At 40.7% G+C, this 22,816-nt stretch overlaps 1 protein-coding gene across 1 annotated transcript in view; it reads right to left on the bottom strand.

Annotated features, from left to right (window-relative positions):
* Nucleotides 1-1,224: 1,224 nt before the first annotated feature.
* Nucleotides 1,225-22,816, bottom strand: part of LOC111570937 (neuronal acetylcholine receptor subunit alpha-7) — a 36,870-nt gene continuing 15,278 nt past the window's right edge. The window contains exons 5-10 of the mRNA XM_023273953.3: nt 14,965-15,044; nt 14,014-14,181; nt 9,543-9,737; nt 5,738-5,824; nt 4,884-4,993; nt 1,225-2,059 (exon numbers count right to left, since the gene is read on the bottom strand). Of these exons, the coding sequence (XP_023129721.2) occupies nt 1,475-2,059; nt 4,884-4,993; nt 5,738-5,824; nt 9,543-9,737; nt 14,014-14,181; nt 14,965-15,044 (1,225 nt within the window). The 3' untranslated portion in view covers nt 1,225-1,474. The remainder of the gene's footprint in view (nt 2,060-4,883; nt 4,994-5,737; nt 5,825-9,542; nt 9,738-14,013; nt 14,182-14,964; nt 15,045-22,816) is intronic.

Below are 22,816 nucleotides of genomic sequence, written 5' to 3'. Positions count from 1 at the left end.
CGGCCTATTTATAGGGTTACAAGTAGTCACTGTGCTGTTTGGTGACATGGTGTGTACCACACTGAACATGGACCAGAGGAAGCCAAGGAGAGAGTTGTCTCAGGAGATTAGAAAGAAAATTATAGACAAGCATGTTAAAGGTAAAGGGTATAAGACCATCTCCAAGCAGCTTGATGTTCCTGTGACTACAGTTGCACATATTATTCAGAAATTTAAGATCCATGGGACTGTAGCCAACCTCCCTGGATGTGGCCTCAGGAGGAAAATTGATGACAAATGGAAGAGATGGATAATATGAATGGTAACAAAAGAGCCCAGAACAACCTCTAAAGACATTAAAGGTGAACTCCAAGGTCAAGGTACATCAGTGTCTGATTGCATCATCCGTCATTGTTTGAGCCAAAGTGGACTTCATGGGAGACGACCAAGGAGGACACCATTGTTGAAAACAAATCGCCAAACTGCATGTTGACAAGCCACAAAGCTTCTGGGAGAATGTCCTATGGACAGACGAGACAAAACTGGAACTTTTTGGCACATCAGCTCTATGTTCACAGACTCAAAAATGAAGCATATCAAGAAAAGAACACTGTCCCTACTGTGAAACATGGAGGAGACTCTGTTATGTTCTGGGGCTGCTTTGCTGCATCTGGCACAGGGTGTCTTGAATCTGTGCAGGTACAATGAAATCTCATGGCTATCAAGGTAGTCTAGAGAGAAATGTGCTGCCCAGTGTCAGAAAGCTTGGTCTCAGTCACAGGTCATGGGTCTTGCAACAGTATAATGAGCCAAAACACACAACTAAAAACAGCCAAGAATGGCTAAGAGGAAAACATTGGACTATTCTGAAGTGGCCTTCTATGAGCCCTGATCTAAATCCTATTGAACATCTGTGGAAGGAGCTGAAACATGCCGTCTGGAGAAGGAACCTTCAAACCTGAGACAACTGGAGCAGTCTGCTCATGAGGAGTGGACCAGAATACCTGCTGAGAGGTGCACAAGTCTCACTGACAGTTACAGAAATTGTTTGATTGCAGTGATTGCCTCAAAAGGTTGTGCAACAAAATATTAAGTTAAGGGTACCATCATTTTTGTCCAGGCCTGTTTCATGAATATATATATATATATTTTTTTTTAAACAATTCTCTTAAAACATGGTTTAAAAGCAATGTCTGATTTTCATTGGTTAATTTTCATAGAATTTTTATTTATAATTACTTTTGTCAGATTCAAATTAGTTCTGTGACCATTGTGGGTTTTTCTTTCATTAACCGAGGGGTACCAACAATTTTGATCACGTGTGTACATCTCTAATTAAAAAAATCTATTGAGTTTAAAGCCAAGAATCACAAAAAAGTAGGAAAGTCAGAAAATACTGAGAGACAAACCAACACATAGGATTAGGTCTGCACATGGGATTTGTTGCCAATAATATAATACAGACAGGTGTGTGAGTCAACTGTTCAAGTCCTCCTCAGCTAAAGAAGTCTTTGGAAATGGCCTCCACAAAGTTGGGAGCAGACATGAGGATACCGATGGTGCAGAGGATGGTGAAGAGAGAGAATGCCACCAGACAGAGCCGGTCGATAACTGCTGCAGCAAATTTCCACTCACTGCAGACCGTCTCCTCCTCATCCTGGCTGCGGAAACACCCAGCGATGTATCTCACCTCCTCCAGAATTTGGTTCAGCTCTGCCTCCACCGGCAAACCACCAATTGCCCCCACTCCCCTTCCCCCAGCTCCGGTCCCATCTCCCGTTCTAAGCAAGTCTTCTTCACTGCCAACACTGCCTCTCACTAGCCCTGAGCAGAGGAGCTCTGGTTCGGTAGGTGAGCCACAGTGCAACCCCTCCACACCTGGAAAGCCGACATAGAGGAGGTTGCCATTGGTTACTTGTGGGTGATGTCGCAGTGATCCCTGGCTGATGTTGAGCTCCAGGCTGGACAGGCTGCCACGCTGATGCTTGGCAGCACTGTGACATGCCAGACGGACCTTCGCTTCACCGGGACGCCGCATCCTTAAGAACCAGGCACACCAGTTCAACAAAATCACACGGGTCTGAAGAAGAAGAAAAACAAGAAGAACAAAGGTAATTAAAAGTTGTACTGAGTGCGTACTCTCATGCGTACCTGTGTAATAAAATCATACCTACAAATGGTCACTAAAATTTGTTGCAATTGTTTTAACCTCAGTTGTCAGAGAAATTTTGTAAGGTTATTTTTTTTTTATCTTTATTGTAATACAGTCAGGAAGAGATAGGAATCTAATAGCCCCTATTTATGTGGCACCTGCTCATCTAGTTGAGCTAATAAGGGCAGCCTTCATTCACAATGTCTGATTCATATCCAATTTGAATTGAGCAAGAAACATTTATGTTTATGTTAAGTTTACGTTTATGTCTTCCTGGGGGATCCCAAGGCATTCCCAGGCCAAACAGGATATATATTCCTCTCCAGTGTAATCTGGATCTGCTCTGTGTTCAGCATGCCAGGAATATGTTAGCAAGGAGACTCTTGGTCAGATACCCAAACCACCTCAGCTTATTCCCTTTAAAGCTGAGGCAGACAGTATATTTGGGGGGGCACCATTGTGCAAAAAAATCCATGCTAGTCTTTGTTACTCACGCATTCTGGGACAGGAGCTCTGCTCAGCTCTTATATTAAAGTGGAAAACTTGCATGCCTAAATTTATTACCAGAGCAACATTCTAATCATAAAATGAAGGCTATGAAGAATGACATTGATCCAGCTACCAATTGTCTTCCTCTTAAAGTCTTCCCCTCCTACATACTTACTGGCAGCTTCAAATATACTTCTGCTGTTAGTGAAATGTTATTTTGAAAGTGTAAATCAACAAGAGCTTTCATCTATGGAACTGACCTTGGCACTTTTCTTGGCAGTCAGAAGTCATGAGAAAACCAGAGGTCCTTGCCTTATGCCCTTCCATGATCTTCATGACAAAACAGTGTAAAAGTTCTGTGCTTATATAATGCTTTTTCTACCTTATTAGTTTTTAAAGTGCTTTACAATATTATCCACTCACACATAACATGCAAGGCATCCATCCAAGACGCTTCCTTGTCATAGGGGGCAACTCTGGCATGCAGATGGGCAGGAGATCAAACTGACAACTAGCTAGCAGACAACCTGCTCTGTCCCCGAGCCACAGCCTTACCTTTTTAATATGCAAATGTGTGTACACTGGAAGTTTCTATGATGTATTGCTATGGAGCGGTGTTCAAAACAAAAATCTATTTCCTTATAACTAGGTCGATTAACTTATTAATAAGCTACGTTTTTTTTAAACCAAAAATAACTTTTTTAAATCATATGATCTCTGCCAGCAATGTAACTGTGAAGTTTCTGGTATGTATCATGTTCACAAGAATGTGTGAAGAAGTAGAAGAGAATCACTGTGTAGAAATATCCAATATTTTCCCTTTGTTGCTTTTCAGGACCCTCACTTTTGTCCACAATAAATAAAATATTTCAACATCTGCTGAATGGATTATCATGAAATTTACGGCAGACATTCATATCCCCTCTGAATCAATTCTAAAAGCTATAGTTATGGTTGTGAATTGGTTACTTTTTATTTAACACCAAAAATTATTTTGTCCCACATGTAGTTTTACAACCAAATACCAAAAAGGTGGCAATAAAAATCAAATAAGTAGCAACTACCCTGGCTTGAAAGTTATCTTGGCTATAATACCTGTCCTCTTAGCACAGCTGAGGTTGTCAGAGAGACAGATGGTTCAGTAACTACTGCACTGTGCAAGTTACTGTGATGAAAAATGGCAATAAAAAGATCATTAGCATTTTTCATTATTGGTTATTTTATTACTATTTTTTAACACTATTTATGATGCAACAGAGCCATTGTTCATATCTAAGAGAAATTAAGTACAAGAAAATAGGTCAATTCCACAAAGATATCCACTAGAATACATCATTTGTAGATGCCACCTGAGAACAAACCTGTTCATAGTTCTATGTACTGTACGTTATCACCTAAAATAAGTAAAAAACAACAACAACAAATTTTTTTCAAATGCTCCCACTGTTGGCTGACCTGAAATTGTAGCATGAAAGTGAATTATTAAAACATTGTCAAATATTGGTTTGGTCGTCTACATTTAGAACTTGCTACATTTTCTGTATGAGTAGTTGTGGCTAAAAAGTTAAACAAGCATCCTTGAGACTAAGAGGTCAGCAGTTCCATTTTTAAGTTGCTAAAATGTCACGATAAATCTGAGGGCCTGATTTTAAAATTGTCTTCTGATGTTTAAGATCGCCTAAATATTTTCTGCTCCACTGAAACTGGAAACATGCTGTACCTGCTGGACTCCGCTTTTCAGAGAAGCAGACAGATTTGTCCTTTCAGCCTCATAGCCTCACCTTCACGGCTTAACAGGCATCTCTGCTCTCCCACAGCAGCAACATTCACATTCATAACACATACAAGAGCAGGGCAGTCACCTCCATGCACTTAACCTTGACACACACATGCACGCACACACACACACACACACACACACACACACACACACACACACACACACACACACACACACACACACACACACGCGAACACACAAACACATACACACACACTTCCCTTTGGGAGTTTGAACAAGAGAAATTCCATTAAAGTAGAAATAGTAGTTTGAAGGTCAGAGCTCTTACCTCTGTGTGTGTGTGTGTGTGTGTGTGTGTGTGTGTGCGCGCGTGTGTGTGTGTGTGTGTGTGTGTGAGAGAAAGAGCTCATTACAGCTGACTCGGCACAATGTAGAGACAATATTGGACTCCTCAAACAGAAATTAGCACATTATAGCTACATAATTAAAGTAGAGTGGAGAAAAGGAGGGGGAGTGACTGACCCATTGTGGCATGTGCCCTCCATTAGGGTCGTGGTGATGATACTGCAGAACAAGAACTGTAGCGATGACCGATAAACCCACAATGACCATGGTGGTTGCAAAATACTGTGCTAAAGGGAAAAAAAGGACAGTTTATGCAGAGGAAGTTTATGCTGCTTGGTTATCAGGACTAATGAGCTATCACGTTGGGTTTTGTTACACATTGTTGTGTCTTGTCTCTTGGTTAGCAATTTACCTGTATATCTGGGTTTTACCCAGGGATGTGAGGGCAGGACCTCAGGCAAAGATCAGTACATTCCTCCAAACTGTAAGCTTTGCTGGTTGGCAGCTTGTTAAACACCAATACCTTATTTGTGAACAAAAGTTTATATACACTTGTGAAGACCATGTATGTCACGGCAGTCTTGAGTTTCCAATGACTCCTGTAACTCTTAATTTTATATGATGAATCACTGAAACATATACATCACTGTCACAGAAAAAATCATGGATTATGGTTCTTTCATAGATTCATTATCAGTCTTCTGGGAATGTTTCAAAATCTGATCTGTGAAAAATATACATGAAGCAATGCTATTGTGTGGTTAAAAGTCCCCTGGCCATTTTTTTTTTTTACATCAACTAGTCATCCACAAGCTTCTGGCAAGTGGCTGGCTGTATATTTGACCACTCCTCTTGACAGAATTGGTACAGTTTGCAAGACACATTTCTTTGAATCAGTCCATCACAGAAAATTGTGAGTTATAGGTGTCATTTGAAACTCAAGACTGGCATGATATACATGGTCTTAAATGTATGTTAAGTTTTCTTCACAACTTCATGATAAAATGATTAAGCTCAAATGTGAGACTCACCTATGAGTGGAACAGAGTCTGATGTTGCTGGCATGATCTCAGCTACTAGCAGCATGAAGACTGTCAGCGAGAGCAACACTGTGATACCTGCATATAGAAAGAGATTATTTATATCTTAGGTTAAAAACAGAAGATTTAAAATCGGGATCCCAACTTGCAAAAGAGGCCAACTGATAGCAAATGTATGTAAATTATATAACTTGATTGTGGTTTTACTGGAATGGTTTCACCCCTTCTGGTTTTAAATGAAATTGATGTTTTAGAGTACTGAGCAACGGTTAAGCTAGAGGAAGTATAAGTTTAAATGAAGATTTGCATGAAAATATGTTCAGTCTTTAACAGAAGCATGATTTTTGAGGACTGTAAATTTAAATCTGTATTGCATAACCAATTCTTTCGAGCAAGAGAGGAGGAAGTTTCGGTCAACATTCTAGTTGCCTCCTTAAAAAGTGAGTTAGTCAAAATACACTAAAGTTCATCAGCTGTGTGTGTAAAGGGACACGAGTATGCCATGATGGTGAACAAATTCAATTCCATCCATCTTTACTGCTTTGGCATGGTGGCAGATATCTTAAAACCCCACAATAAACAAAACAAATGAACAAATCTGTATGACAAGAAAAAAAACATGGATAAATGGACTCAAGTCTGTCATAAAAATTAAGCCAAATTTACATGCAGCCAAGCAAAACATGGAAATTCTTGGCATTTTTGACATATTTGGACAAGCACATATTGCACACTCAATATATAAAGGGGATGTAGATATATTCCTTGATATAAAAAGTAAGTGGCCTCGGAGCAGGAAGGTAGGCATTGCATAGTCATCCACCAGTTTCTGACACTGGATTTTACATGCAAAATTTGTTTAGTTGCAAAATGTTTTTCTTGCGTGCACCTGCAAACTTTGAGACAGAATTTGTCTGTCCACTGCTACTTTGCCAACTATATTATTTGTTTGTTGTTGTTTTCTTTGCTCTAATGTTTTTGTTTTGTTGCTTGTTTATTGAGAAATGTCCTACAAGTGAAGACTTTTTCCTAACACTTCTCCCAGGGAGGTGGTATTTGTGTAATCTCTTTCTTATTTTAGACACAACACATTGGCACCAACAGCTGCAGAGTAACCTATAGTTCTTTTGGATTTCTTGGAGACAATTTTTTCATCAAAATTGACTTTGCTAGCTAAAACGGCACCAGTCCCTAAATATCAGTGATCTAGAAAAGACAGGTTGAATCTGTCAGTTCCTAAGCCCTGGGCAAAATGCTAAATCTTAAGCTGTTCTGCTACCATTGGTGTGTGAGTGTGAATTATGTGAACGAGAATCCCATTGTAAGCCGCCATGTAGAGTCTAGCTAAGGATTAAAGGTGCTATTTAAGTGCAGACCATTAAGAAGGTCCTGATCATTGGCACCTTCTCTGGAACAGGATCTTAATTTTATGGATTTGAAGGTGTGATAAGTGTTGCGATTTATAAACTGTTTCCATATGACTCATCATCTGTCCATCCATTATCTATACACCACTTAATCCTCTGTAGAGTCACGGTTTATTGTTATTTTCTTGTAAATCAGACTTTCTGAAGTGTGCTTTTGCAATAAAGATGTGTAAAATATCCTGCTGAATCTCCACCTGCTAGGTCAATAAGAGTAGGTCTAGCAAAGAGTGTCAGCTGAATTTTGTGGGGTGAAGAGTGATAGCCCTCTTGACATTCAGACTGGATAAAGTCTGTAAAACAGATTGCCAGTGAAAGACACTCTATCTCAGCAGCTGGTAGCCCTCTGGCAGCTTTTCAGGATGCCTTATGGCTGATTAGTGTTGACTACGAGGCATCAGCCATGTGAGGGCTCGGTAGAGGAAGCAACCATCTGAAATACCTGCTGCAGCCATGAAACAGACCCAAAAACTGCTCAGAAACAACATATTTTAAAGACTCCCCTGGAGAAAATCCTGTTTTTTTTTAACCTGGTAAATATGTCCAGACTGTGCTTTACATGCATGGCACATCATGGATGAAATAAGCAGTCAACACCATGAAAGATTATTTCCAGCTTGAAACTGTAGTGTACCAATGACGGTTCTCTTAGCTACCAATCTACCAAATGACCAAATTCATTTGGCAATTGGGTTCATTTTTACCAGCCACAGTCACATATGATTACTGCCAGACTTGTTGAATCTGAACATCACCAAATAGAACCTGTCTGGCATTGTGAAGTAGCTAAGGGGTCTCAAAAAGCAGCACATGATGCCACGTTTTGAAGAGATTCAAGAACAGATGCGAAACAAAGTCATTGACATTCATCAGTCTGGAGGGTTACAAAGCCATTACTAAGGCTGTGGGACTCCAGAAAACCACTGTGAGAGATATTATCCACAGATGAAGAAAACATGGAATAGTGGCGAGCCTTCCCAGGAGTGGCTGGCCTACCAACATTTCTCCAGGAGAATGGGACTCACAAAAGAACCCAGATGAACATCAACAGAACTGCAGACCTCACTGGCTTCAGTTAAGGTCCATCTACATGATTCCACAATAAGGAAGACACTGGGAAAAAATGGCACCCATAGGGGAGTTGCAAGGCACAAACCATTACTGACCAAAAAGAATATAAAGGTTTGTCTGGCATTTGCAAAAACATCTCTAGATGATGAGTCCCAAGACTTTTGAGATAACATCCTGTGGACTGATGAGTTAAAGGTGAAACTCTTTGGAAGACGTGTCCATTACATCTGGGGTAAAGCGAATGCTGCATTCCACAAGAAGAACATCATACCAGCAGTGAAACATGGTGGTGGTAGTGTGATGGTTTGGGGCTGCTTTGTTTCCACAGGACCTGGACGACTTGTCATCATCGATGGAGCCATGAATTCTGCTGTCTATCAGAAAATCCTCCTGGAGAATATCCACCATCAGTTCCAGACCTAAAGCTCAACACAAATGTGTTCTGTAGCATGACAACGACCCAAAGAACACAAGCAAATCCACCTATGAGTGGCTCAAAAAGAACAAGATGAAGGTTTTGGAGTGGCCAAGTCAAAGTCTGGATTTGAATCCTGTTAAGATACTGTGGCAAGACTTTAAAGGGGCTGTTCATGATTGAAAACCATCTAATGTGGCCAAATTAAAACTATTCTGCAGAGAGGAGTGGGCAAAAAATCCTCCAAGGTGATGTAAAAGACTGATCACAAGCTGTAACAAATGTTTAACTGCAGTTGTTGCTGCCAAAGGACTTTATTAGGTCCAGGGGGGCAATTACTTCTTTACAGGGATGGCATAATTTTTAAGTAAATCTTCAATTTTGTAGGTGATCTCTGTCTAACATAAATAAAAATAAAAATAATAATTGGTTTTCTTTTCCACAAGTTTGAATATTTGTGTCTTATTTTTCTGCTGTTATAGATAGTCTTTCGGATAAGTATATTAAGGAATATAATTGTATAGGGGGTCCTCGACTTATGTCGGAATTCCGTTCCTACGGCGTGATGTAATGTGATTTTTGCTGTAAGTCGGAACTCACATACTGTGACGTACGTGGCATACAACCGGCGAATGTAAACAAAGCTGTCTTCATGGTACAGCACCATGTGACGACGTATTCATCCGCTCTGCTCGTCAACTAGTTACTGTATGAAATTTGTTTTAAAGTCACAAACATCATACGTTGGAATGATGGAACAAGACTTACATTTTAGAAGATTCTATAAATACCTACACAGTTGGAGTACTTGTTCATGAGGCAAGGTGAGAACTAGTCTGTATCAACAAAATATACATTTTACAACCAAAGGGAGCTGAGTCCTCACCCAGGGATATCTTCTCTCCAGAGTCAGCAGGTAGCAGGAAGACAAGAAGCGCGAGGGTGGAGATGAGGACACATGGGATGAGGAGGTTGAGCCCGTAGTAGAGCGTCCTCCTCCTCATCACCACAGTGAAGGTCACATCAGGGTACGGTTCCTTACAGCAGTCGTAGAAACGCTCATTTCTCCGTCCAGGAACCTCTGCAAAAAATACCATCACAGTAGCTCTCAGAGTCACCTCTGACACACAGACATTTTTTTAAAGTGATGTCTGACAGCCAGTACTTTTGCGGGTACTCGGAATCTTTGGCTTATTCCATGTTACGATGAAGCCCAAACATGGACTGTATAGCCCTCAAGACTGGGTTTTCTAGCTATTTACAGATTTATTAGTAAGGTTGTGGTTAGAACTCTGTAATCCTCTGACATTGTTTAAGGATGAGGAACAACACCACATAAGAAACAACAAAATTTTAAACTGCAGTGTTACAAGATTTGATACAATAGAAACATGGCAATGTTACATCCATTTCCACAGCAGTACCCCGTGGCCTCCTCCTTGGCTGTGTGAGCCACCTTCTCAAAATGGCACCATGGGTTGTATTGAAATAATGGATATGGCTTGGTCCCAGTACAAGGAGTGCTACATTGGAAATGGTCAATAAGGTTTACTAATAAGCCAAAACTGTTTTTCCAATTGATGTATTGTATCAAGTTGCACTGTTGAAACATGAGGAATGTCTTGGCTTAGCAACTGTTGACCAAGAACCATCTGCAGCATCATCTAGTTAACAGCAGTCAACTGTGGAAACAGATCACAAATGCATCATGAAGTCTTACCAGATAAAAGCAATAAAGTGAAATTAAGTCTAACTTAGAATTCCTTGTCAGTGTAGGCTCAGCGTTGCAGGCTTGACATAGTTAGATTAGATAATTCTAAACTATGTGAGAGTACTGGATTGTGCAACTAATAATTTGTCATGATTTAGGCTCATGCTGTTGGCAGAGCATTTCATAATTGGAGGTATGGAGTGTTATTGTTTGATATGTATATTAAAATCATCATGGTTTACAGCATTTAAATCATGAAGAAGTAAACAAGTCAGAACATTTCTCTTGTAAAAACACACCCACAACCACCCAACACACACACGCACACGTGCACACACACACACACACACACACACACACACACACACACACACACACACACACACACACACTAAGTATAAAACATTCTAAGTACTGTATGTGGAGGGTTTTACATTTAACCATGTTTTTCAAGAAATTTGTCCGGGATATGCAGAAAATGTGGTCATCGCAAAAGTTTCGAGTTTCAGATGTCTTTTCACTTGCAAATCAGGAAAACCTCTTAATATTATTTAATTGGCTTATTTAATAAGGATGGTGTACATTAATAAACACTGCTGTAAGAAGGTCAGAGTTATTTAAGAGGCTATTATTCATCTGCAGTCTCTGGCCAGCTACAAAGTCACCATAAACACAGAACAACAATCAATCTGCGGTTAAATTACAAAGAATACTGTGTGTTTTGTATTACTGTCAGTTGCAAAAATAAGAAACGCCCAGCTTGGAAGAAATAAAGAAAAGAAGATTTAAACTGAGCAAGTTGGTTCAGTCCACTATTACTATCATGTGAAAAAGTTTTCAAATTTAAAAAATTACATTTTTAAATCAAAGTATAAATAGAAGTGACATTTGATGGAAAAAAAATTGAGTAAAAAGTAAGTGAACTCATGATCCACTCTATCTGCACAATTTCTTCAGTTCCTAAGAATCCAAACCGAGAACATTCTTGCTGTGAGTAAAAAGTACACATACTGTTTTGCTGTTGTGATATTCAATAAAGTTAAAACATGAGTTCCACACAAACCCAAAAAACACCAACTTCAGAATAAAGGTAAAGATAAGTAGTCACCAAAATGAATTACAAGAATCCTTGCTGCCTATAGGCTAATATGACCACTTGAATAGAGAGATATGGTATGTGTGAGTGATTAAGAACATGTGGACCACCTACATTTTGACAACTGATAATTTATGGTTTTTGCCTTCAAGGAGCTCTCTCCTTCCCATCCACCATTTTCTATCTCTAGTTATTTCACTGAGTGATCACTGGAAGAAGCAGCAAATTAAAGCTTCCTGCCTTTCTGCTTCCTGCATTTAGTCTTCTGCTATAGAATGTTTGGCTGCATTGCATTTGCCTGTGCATTGCTACAGTGCTTCATTGCTCACTACATTGGTTTTAATCTCCACTAGGTGATGCAAAGTAGTAAATGGCAAACGTGCTGTTGAGATTTTTTTAATTAAGGTCCCTTTCAATAGCCCATTGGATGAGCAGCATCTCCACAGGAGGCTGGCATTTATTTTCTGCTACTTCTTCCAATTCATTCTCTACATCAGCCAGTACAAACAAAGTAGGTTGAGCTCCCCTGAGACTGTGGATGATCCGGCAATCATCATTCTCCAACAGCAGTTGTGCAGAAATGAGAGGCAATCCATTCTCCACTGGTACTCTGATCTGTAGACTACTGGGTCATCTGCAGACACTGTTTAATCCGTGATCCTGAACTATGTTAACACTGAGAGATGTACTTTGTTTTGAGGAACTTCGTTCCCCTTTCTGTGTTTTCGTCAGAAGAAAAATGATAGCTGACAAAAGCCATTTTTGTAAAGATAGGAATAAAATAAGAATGCATCTTATTTAATGTAGTTTTAATTGAATCACTAATATATGCATTGAACTTAAAAATATCAACTGAAATTTATAACAATTGCGGTGTTTGGTTCAGCTCAGCTTTGAGAGAAAATTTGTTTTCAGTATACTGTAAAGGCATTATGTAGCTGAACAAAACAACTAGTTCAATACCATTTATTGTGCCACATCAGATATTTTATTGAGCATTACTTTTAGTTCATGCTGAACTTTCAGGATTTTTTTTTATTTCCTTCTGATTTTCAAGCTACATATGATGAAATTTCGGGGCAGGATTCAATAGGTTAAAAAAAGCTAAATTTGATTTTTAAATACAGGAATTAATTCAGATGTCCACACTTACTGTCCAACATGTTATTTTAGTTTCAGTCTGTTCATTCATTGCTTGTTTCAGTATAAAATCTAAGCAATAGAGCAACTTGATATAAATATCACTCAATGGTTACGCTTTGTTGTGTGATGTGGCATTTGTGAGCAGCCTGCAGTATGGCCCACGGGCGATGGTGGCAGCAGAGCTCCCACCTTCAGGCAGCACGTCACGCTAAGCAGCAGCAGGATGATTTAATTATCAGAAGAGTAATGCTAAATGGGCACGCTGATAGGAAGCATTTTCTCTCCACAGCAGACAGGCTCACCAGCCTCTGAGCTGCTTGCTGCTCCGAGGTTTTAACAACTGAGTAGACAGGCCACTGTGTTCACCTCAAGTAAATATTTTTGCTGCCAGGAAAAATACTATAATATGTAAACTTTTTCAAAACTAATGAAAAATACTTGTCTGTTTTGCTGCAAACTTGCTGCTACTCACTTGTCTCAGTTGGCAATCTCACTGTGAAATAAGTCTAAAAATGTTTTGTCCTGGTTTTTCCTAAAGGAAATCGGTAAGTGTGGTTAATTGTGGATTAATCAGACCAACTCTATTTTCTTTTCTTTCTTTCTTTTTTTTTGTTTTGCTTACATTAGGCAGATTTAGGTAAGCTTGAAATACACATTGTGGCCAAAAGCATGTCTACCTTGTGTCTGTTTTCCAGGTTCTATAGTTCCAATGAAAGAAATGTAAATATTTTCTTCCAATTTTGTGCTGAGATTTTGTGTTTGGCGACTTCCTGTTTAAACAAGGCAACACATTCCATGCACAAAGTCAGCTCTATAAAGAAATGGTTTACATAGTTCATTATGGAATTGCTTGACTACTACAAGTTGTGCTAGAAAAGACAGCTAAAACAGAATCAGTTCTTGGTCACATGGATTCCACAAGATCATGGTAATAAAAAACAGTTTGATGACACAAGTTTTGTTCATTGTGACATGGTAGATTATCCTGCTGATAGTAGCCCCAAGAAAACAATACATTGTGGTTATAGAGGGATGCACATAGCCAGCAACAAGACTCTGACAGGCTGTGGAATTCAAACTATGCTTGAGTGTTATCAAGGGGCTCAAAGTGTGGCAAGAAAACCACCACCACCAGCGTGGTTGGGCCTGAGGTTACCAGTGGTGTCCCTCAGCAGAAACTGAATGTGCTGTGATGACTGGAGAAGAACAGGCAAGAAGGGTTCCAAGGCTATTCAACCATCAAGTCATGTTTTTGGATGAATGGGAGTACATGCCCATGTGTTCACATGTGAAGAGGTTTCAAAAGGAAAATTGTAATAAACAAAATTCATATTTTATTCATGCAAAGCCAATAAAATTTTTACCAGCTTCATGTTTTTTGTGTGACAAGTTACTGATGCATCTTACCAACAAGATCCCACTCTCCATTGGCAATGTATCCAGTGACATCCACTTCAATCATCTGCAGGTCCAGAGACCAACCACCATATGTCCACGAGCCAAATTTCAGATCACAGCGCTGCACATCGAAAGGAAACCAACGAACATCGATGTAGCAAGTGCTCTTAAATATTCCTGAAAAAAGAACATTTAGATGAATGCTGGTTATAAAAAGCACAACATTACAATTTGTATTTGTATATAAAATTCATCAACACAGTATGAAAGGCAGCGCTACTAGTCACAAAAATATGTCAATTTGTCCATCTTCCATCTTCGAAATTTCAGCAAGATTTGGAATGTATCTTTAAATGCCACCTAAAGCTTTTGTGCTTTTTCTTTACTATAACTGGAGTAACAAAGAGTCTGTATAAATTGGAGTACAATAGGTTTCCAATAAGTGCTAAGTGAAATTTTCACACTAGCATATTTTCTTGTTCATATGAAATCATGTTATCAACAAATACTGTAGATCGCTCTTGATGATGAGACCCAAACATGTTACTTTTGTCACCACATTTAACTCGTCATTGGTTACATTTAAAATTATTACAAATGTCGAGTACATGATTCTTTCTAACATTAATATACAAAAAAAGTATGAATTTATGTTATGAAACAATGATTGATCTGAAGGTACAGATATATTAAATGCAATGCTGTTTAACATTAAAAGCATCTGTCAACAAATTTATATTACTTTGGGGTGTTGCATGTCTAAAATTGATGATGTAGCAATGTAACCATGGTTGTTGAGACACATCTTCCATTCAGAGAATGTGTTGATCTGTTGAGTGTTTTTCTCTATTTTAATCTACAATATCTTTTTATCTAACCATGGAAAAGGCCTATCAAACGAGTCTGTTTAGTGCAAGGAGGGATCTGTGTAGCAGTGAGAAGGGCCTGTGAGTATGTTACCTGGTGGCAGGTACTGGCAGTAGCCAGTGGAGTTGACGAGGATGTTGGTGTGGAATGAGGCATCAAACCTTTCATCAGCACTGCGGACAAACATAGAGACATCAATAATAAGGGTCCATCGGTGACAAATGATGCTTTTAGAAATAAGGACACAAGAAGTGCTCACTAAATTGCATGGAAAAGCAAACAACAACAACAAAATGTATAGATGTCCTCACTTTACCAAAGCGTTTGGCTTGTTTCTAAATGTTCATAAATACTTCCTACATACTATAATATACAGTGTTGGGCAAAATGATTTGCCCCCTCTAGAAATCTTCTATTTTTATATATTTCTCAAATTTAAATGTTCCAGATCATCAAAATAATATTCAGATTTATTGAATATTATACAGAGATAACCAACAAAACACAAAATGCCATTTTTAAATTGTGGTTTATCGATGATTTATTGAAAACCAATATCATCCCTGTGAAAAAGTAATTTCCCCCTGAACCGAACTGGTTGGTCATTTGCCAGCAATTGCAAGTTAAATGTTTGTTACAGCTTGTGATCAGTCTTTTACATCACTATGTTTGGCCCACTCTTCTCTACAGAATAGTTATCATTCAGCCACATTACATGGTTTTCAATTATGAACTGCCCTTTTAAGGTCTTGACACAGCATCTCAGTTGGATTCAAGTCTGGACTTTGACTCGGCCACTCCAAAACCTTTATTTTGTTCTTTTTGAGCCACTCAGAGGGGGCCTCTCCTGGGAAGGTTCACCACTGTTCCATGTTTCTCCATTTGTTAATGTCTCTCACTGTGGTTCTCTGGAGTCCCAGAGCCTTAGTAATGGCTTTGTAACTTTTTCCAGATTGATAAATGTCAATGACTTTGCTTCTCATCTGTTCTTGAATCTCTTTAGAATGTGGCATCATGTGCTGCTTTTTGAGACCCTGTAGCTACTTCATAATGTCAGACAGGTTCTATTTAGTGATGTTTAGATTCAACAAGCCTGACAGTAATCTTATGTGGGTGTGGCCGGTGAAACTGAACCCAGTTGCCAAATGAATTTGGTCATTTAGTAGATTGGTAGGTAACGGGCAATTATTTTTTCAGATAGGGCCGGATGGTCTGAACAGCATTTTTCCTTCAGTAAATGTGGTGCATTTTGTGTTTTCTTGAGTTATGTTTGTCTAATATTGAAATTTGTTTGATGATCTGAAACATTTAAGTGTGACACATATGCAAAAATACAAGATCCTGTCCACTCCTCCCCTTATGAGACTCAAATTCCGCTTCATTAACGAGCTGAAACGCTCATCAGCATCCAGCAGAGAACCTCCCACAGCTAGTAGTTCCAATGTGTTTGTTAACAGAGAGGTAATAATTCTAACAGGGAAAGGACCCATCTTTAGCTTTAGCTTGTTTACTGAATCAGAACTGAGGAAAACAAATTTTTTTTAAAAAAAATTAAGTAAAATATCCTCAATCCACCAGGAGACAAACTGATTTCAGATTTATTGATTTTTACCACACATTGTGAATCCAACAGGAGACAACCTGATCCAGATGTTCTTTCTTTATCCTGCCATTTTACATGTAAGAAAGACAACTCAGGATAGACACACTGACAATTTCTCTGAACTACAGATCAGAAGTTAAAAATGTATACTCTGAAGGATTATGGAGAATGTACCAGGAGCAAACATTCAGAAAAACAAGTGACTTCAAACAATGGCACAGATTATCAGCTATGCAACTAGCAATAATAAGAATTTTATGCTATGTGTATGACAACAACATAACAGTTGATTTTCAGAGATGGGGACCTGAATTTTCATGCCTTGAACAAATAAGTAAAATAGCAGTTCATTCTTCGTCTTTGGAACCGCAGAACAATCTCTATTCTTGGTCCTTTATTTACTAACATACTTTGTTGTTGTGTTGTGTTGCTTAATTCTTCTTAAACTAAATTGTAGGTGTGGAGACCAGTTTCGCTGCCAGTTCAGCTGTTTGCTTTGCTTGGAATTAAGAGGAACTATTTAATTGTTAAATTAAATTAAAATACAACCTGTCTACATCATGGCCTCCAGCTCTAGTTGGCAGCCTCTTTTCCCCTCTTTTCCCTTTTCCCTCCTGTTGATGTGAGCGTGATTGTGTGTGTGGAATGTGAACGGGTGTCAGCCATTGGTTGATCACCTGAGTGCACACACCTGTGGCAGGGAGTGGTCTACCTATCAGCTCATCATCCTTGCTCCATAAAAGTCTCAGACCACGACAGGATCCTGGACTGTTGAATAACTCTCAGTTAGTCAAATGGTTTCCCTTTGTTGTTCCTTCCAACCGTGATTTTTCTCTGTTTAGTCAGTGACCATGCCTACCTGCTCTGCCTGCCAGCCCTTCAGATCATCGTACGAGTGTCATCCACTTTAGTTCTGCCAGATCTCCATGCCAAAACCAAAACCTGGCCTGCACCACTTGACAGCATCATCCCAGCTGTGGCGCCTGCTGCTCCACACGCCACACTTCATCCACAGTTGCCCCGGCTTCTCTCCCTACCCAGTTGCCTACTGAGTAGCTCCCCTCTCATAGTTTGACCTCGTTTTAGTGATTCTGTCTGCCTGTAGTTCAGTGTATCCTCTACTATAAGTATTCTGCCCTCTCTGCATTCGTAATATAATTCATGTCCATGCCCAGTGCATGTTTGTCCCACCTGGGTCGCTTTCCTAGCTTGGTGGTACCAAGTCTTGGTCAGTAATAATTAATCTTGATTGTAAGATTCAGTCTGTCTTTTTGTGTAAAGAACTGTTTGGATTCTTGTATAATTCTAATTTAATTCTGTGATTTTCAAATTTAGCCTCCATCAGTTGTCACCCTCGATTATTGTCTGTCTGGTTTCTGCCATTTTGGGAAGTTCATTTCCCACTGAACTTTAATCATTTCCTTGTGCATCTGTGTAGATATAACATTACAAGTAAAGTATTGTCTTTAAAGTAGGGCTGTCAAAATTATCACATGAATATTGATTAATCCATCATCATGATTAATCAGATTAAAACATTTTATGCAATTAACGCATGTGCAGCGCAGAATGACTCAAAATCCTTGAAACGTCTCTGGCAACGCATTGCAGGCAGTTTGTCCAAGTAGACTTGCCGTCGCGCATGCGCAAATCGGCAGTTGATCCAGTAGTGGCAGAACAAACTCCACAAGGAAGCAGGTAAACAGTAGGGCCAGACTGATTTATCGGCCAGCCAACTAAATCGGCCGATTATAGCCCTTTTCAAAATAATCATCATCGGCCGGAGTTTTGCCGATTAAACACTGATATATTCTTAATTTCACTTTCTCATAAAACAGTAAATGCTATTGAGTGTCAGAGTCGTGCAGAATGATGTCCTTGCACCATTTAAGGTACAGCCAGGCAACATTACAGGAGCGGGCTGAGCCGACAGGTAAGTTTATAATGATGTTGTGAAATTAACAATGACTCAACATGTCTCTCGTTTCAGTTAAGAAAAAGGTCCAAGTTAAAATGATTAACATTGCTGTCTGTTTTCAGCAACCATCATGATGCCACTTTTACTTTGTCAAAAATTACTATAATGTGATCCAGCAACTCACTATGTGTTGTTATGGAGTAACATTAGTGTCGGACTATTAGTGACCATTATATATTTAAAATGCAATGCAATGTTGTACATCTGAGTAAGGCATCTCTGGTTTTTGTTTTGGTTCATATGAGTCCTGACTTCATGGCAAAGAACACAATGGAGTAGAGAAAATGTGATTTAACATTAAAGGGCATCAGAGGGCTGCAGAAATAATGTTTTAACAGTAGCTTCATTCATTATGTTGGTTATATACAGCATATATATATATATATATATATATATATATATATATATATATATATATATATATATATATATATATATATATATATATATATATATATTAGGGCTGGGACTTTAACGCGTTAATTTCGATAAATTTGTTACTGTCATATATGCAGATATATGTTTGGTTTTGCATTCATTAATGTTCATACTTGGCGCAGTTAAAAAAAAAGTGTATGTGCATCTCCTATATCTATTACGGTAGCACGAGTAAGCCCAGAGCTACGGGAGCCGCAATGTTATTGTTATTGACTGTCAATGCTAATGCACGTACCTGATGCCTGCTCGTGAGAATAAACATCCTCACGCCACCAAACGCCTCTCAACTTCTTACAAAACGTATTACATGGTGTCAGAAGTAAAAGACCTGCTCTACATTTGAAGTGAGGAGTCAACATGGCAAAGTTTAACCCGCCTTCAAGCTTTCCCTTCGACAAGCCAAGTGAGTGGCCAGAATGGCGTCAGCGCTTCATGCGGTACAGAACGGCTACGAAGCTGGACAAAGAAGATGGCGCTGTCCAAGTGAGTTGTCTCGTGTACTCCATGGGAAACGAGTCAGAAAATATTTTTCGTTCATTTGTTTTTGGTACTGCTGCACAACAAGATGACTTTGACACAGTTTTGGGCAAATATGATGAGTATTTTGTTCCAAGAAGAAATGTGATACACGAACGTGCGTGCTTCCATCAACGTGTACAGAGGCCCGGGGAGAGAGCAGAAACTTTCATTAGGGCACTGTATGAACTGTCAGAGCACTGTGAATTTGGTGCAAGCAGGGAAGAAAATATCCGTGATCGCATTGTTGTGGGAGTGCTGGATAAAGATGTTTCTCGCAAATTGCAGCTGACCAAAGACCTCACATTAGCGCTGACCATTGAGACAGTGAGGCAGGCTGAAGAAGTGATGGCTCAAATCAGCATTCAAGGTGGAGCAGCAGGAACATCAGGCTCAGTCCAGGAGGTAGCACAGAAGCAAGACAAACACACCAATCGTTTCCACAAGTCAAAAGGGGGAAATAAGTGGCAAGGCCAATGTGGGCGATGTGGAAAAAAGAGGCACAATGAAAATGAGACCTGCCCAGCCAAAAAGTCAACGTGCAATAAATGTGCAAAGGTTGGACACTGGGGCCTAGTGTGCAGAAGCAAAAGGTCAGTGAGAGAAGTAGTCGCAGAACCACCAGAGCAGCAGCAGTTCCAGCCATATTTCCTGGGTGCTGTAAACAAAACAGAGTCAACAGCAGAACAATGGGTTGTTGAGTTGCAAGTGGGCTCCACACCTGTTGATTTCAAGATTGACACTGGTGCCGATGTGACTGTCATCAGCGAGGCGACCTACCATTTGCTCACTCCAAACGCACCACTAGAGCCTGCACACATTCCACTGGAGGGGCCTGGAGGCAAGCTAAAGTGCATTGGACGGATCGAGAGCACTGTCACATACAAAGGAAGAACTCTACCCCTCATAGCCTACATCGTCAGCGGACCAACTGTGAACAACCTCCTTAGCCGGGAGACGTCAGTGCAGTTAAATCTGGTGAGAAGAGTGGACGAAACAGTGAGAAAAGGTGCACAGACAAGCACGGGCGCATACGGCGAGCATGGGACGTTGGACACAGAGCCTGTCAAAATACAACTGAAGAGTGATGCCCAGCCATACGCCGTGTATACAGCACGTCGTGTTCCTCTTCCAATGCTGCCCAAAGTAAAGGAGGAGTTGGAGAGGATGGAGAGAAATGGCGTTATTGAGAAAGTCACACAACCAACGGAGTGGTGCGCGCCAATGGTGCCTGTGCTGAAGAAAGCGACAGAAAAAGCACGCATCTGTGTAGACTTCAAAAGACTGAATGAAGCCGTCAAGAGGGAACACTACATTTTACCTATGACTGATGAGATCACTGCAAAGCTCAGTGGTGCCACACTCTTCACCTCCCTGGATGCAGCTAGTGGATTCTTCCAGATCCCTCTCCACCCGGATAGCTGTAAGCTGACCACTTTCATCACGCCGTTCGGCAGATTTCAATTCAAGAGACTGCCGTTCGGAATCACAAGCGCCCCTGAAATTTTTCAAAGGAAGATGATTGAAACGCTCCAAGGTTTGGAAGGAGTGGAAGTCTTTATGGACGACATTCTTGTGCATGGCACTACCGAAGCGGAGCACGACAGCCGGCTGGAAAAAGTGATGCAGCGCATTGAGGCTGCTGGCCTGAAACTCAACCGTGAGAAGTGCCTGTTCAAGCAGAAAGAGCTACAATTCCTTGGACACCTCATTGATCAGTCGGGAGTTCGGCCAGACCCAGGTAAAGTGGAAGCCATCCAACAGCTTCCACCGCCCACAGATGTACATGACCTAAAGAGAGTCCTGGGGATGGTAAATTATCTCGGGAAGTATGTCCCCAACCTCGCAACTGTGGGAGAACCGCTGTATGAACTCCTGAGACAGAAGAATATGTGGACGTGGGGCGACGCACAACAGGCTGCATTTGATCACATAAAGGGACTGCTCACAACTGCACCAATACTCGCGTTCTATGATGTCACAAAACCAACTGCAGTGTCGGCTGATGCGAGCAGCTATGGGTTAGGCGGTGTGCTACTGCAGCTACACGGTGAGCAATGGAAACCAGTGGCATATTGTTCCAGACGGCTCACAGAGGCAGAAACTCGCTATGCTCAAATTGAGAAAGAGCAGCTCGCTGGAGTGTGGGCATGTGAGAGATTCGACCGATACCTTGTTGGCCTGAAGCAGTTCAAACTAGTGACTGACCATAAACCGCTAGTTCCTCTCATCAACAGCCGCAGCCTGGACAATGTCCCCATCCGGTGTCAGCGTCTTCTCATGAGGCTCATGAGATTCAATGCAGTGGCCGAGTACGCTCCAGGGAAGACCCTGCTGGTGGCAGATACGCTGTCCCGAAGCCCTCTGACCAGCTCTTGCAGTGTCAGTGAAACAGACAGCGAAGTCACCCATTACGTTGACAGTGTGGTAAGCGCAATTCCAGCGTCCACAAGCAAAATGGATGAAATCAGACAAGCAACAGCTCAAGACACAGAAATGCAGTCAGTGAAGCAGCTGATCAAGAATGGATGGCCAGATCATTCTCAGAGTGTGCCTGCTGACGCCAGGGCATATTTCCAGACCAGAGCAGAACTGTCTGAATACAGTGGACTTATTTTGAAAGGAAGCAGAATTGTTATTCCAAAGTCACTGAGAGCAGAAATTTTGCAGAGAATCCATGTGGGTCACCAGGGACTTGTAAAGTGTAGGGAGCGAGCACAGTCTTCGGTGTGGTGGCCTGGAATCACTGCAGAGATAAACAATCTGGTGATGTCCTGTGAGTCATGCCGTGAAATGAGGAGAGCTCAGCAAAGAGAACCACTCATTCCAACACCGCTGCCTGAGCGTCCCTGGAAGAGAGTCGCCATGGACCTTTGTGAGCATAACCAACACACTTACCTGGTTCTTTCGGACTATTATTCCAGGTTCCTGGAAATCCTGGATTTTCCCTCCACGACCAGCAGTAAAGTCATCCAGAAGATCAAAGGGGTCTTTGCACGCTATGGCATCCCTGATGAGGTTGTTAGCGATAACGGGCCACAGTTCTCGAGTGCAGAGTTCAAGGAGTTCGCTAAACAGTTTGACTTCAAGCACTGCACATCCAGTCCCCATCACCCACAGGGAAACGGCCATGCGGAGCGAGCTGTGCAGACCGCCAAGAAAATTATGAAGCAAGATGATCCACTTATGGCTCTAATGTGCTACAGATCCACACCTTGCTCCAGCACAGGCTACAGCCCTGCGGAACTCTTAATGGGGAGAAAGATTCGCACTACACTCCCTGTTTTGGAGAAAAGTCTTCTTCCAAAGTGGCCAAATAGGGCCATGGTCAGAAACAAGGACAGCTGTGAAAAGATTAAGCACGCCTACTACTTTAATCGTCGCCATGGAGCCAGGGCACTGCCTGTTTT

Source organism: Amphiprion ocellaris, chromosome 3, assembly GCF_022539595.1.
Source record: "Amphiprion ocellaris isolate individual 3 ecotype Okinawa chromosome 3, ASM2253959v1, whole genome shotgun sequence".
NCBI classification, from domain to species: Eukaryota; Metazoa; Chordata; class Actinopteri; family Pomacentridae; genus Amphiprion; species Amphiprion ocellaris.
This window is presented reverse-complemented; position numbering and strand designations above follow the sequence as displayed.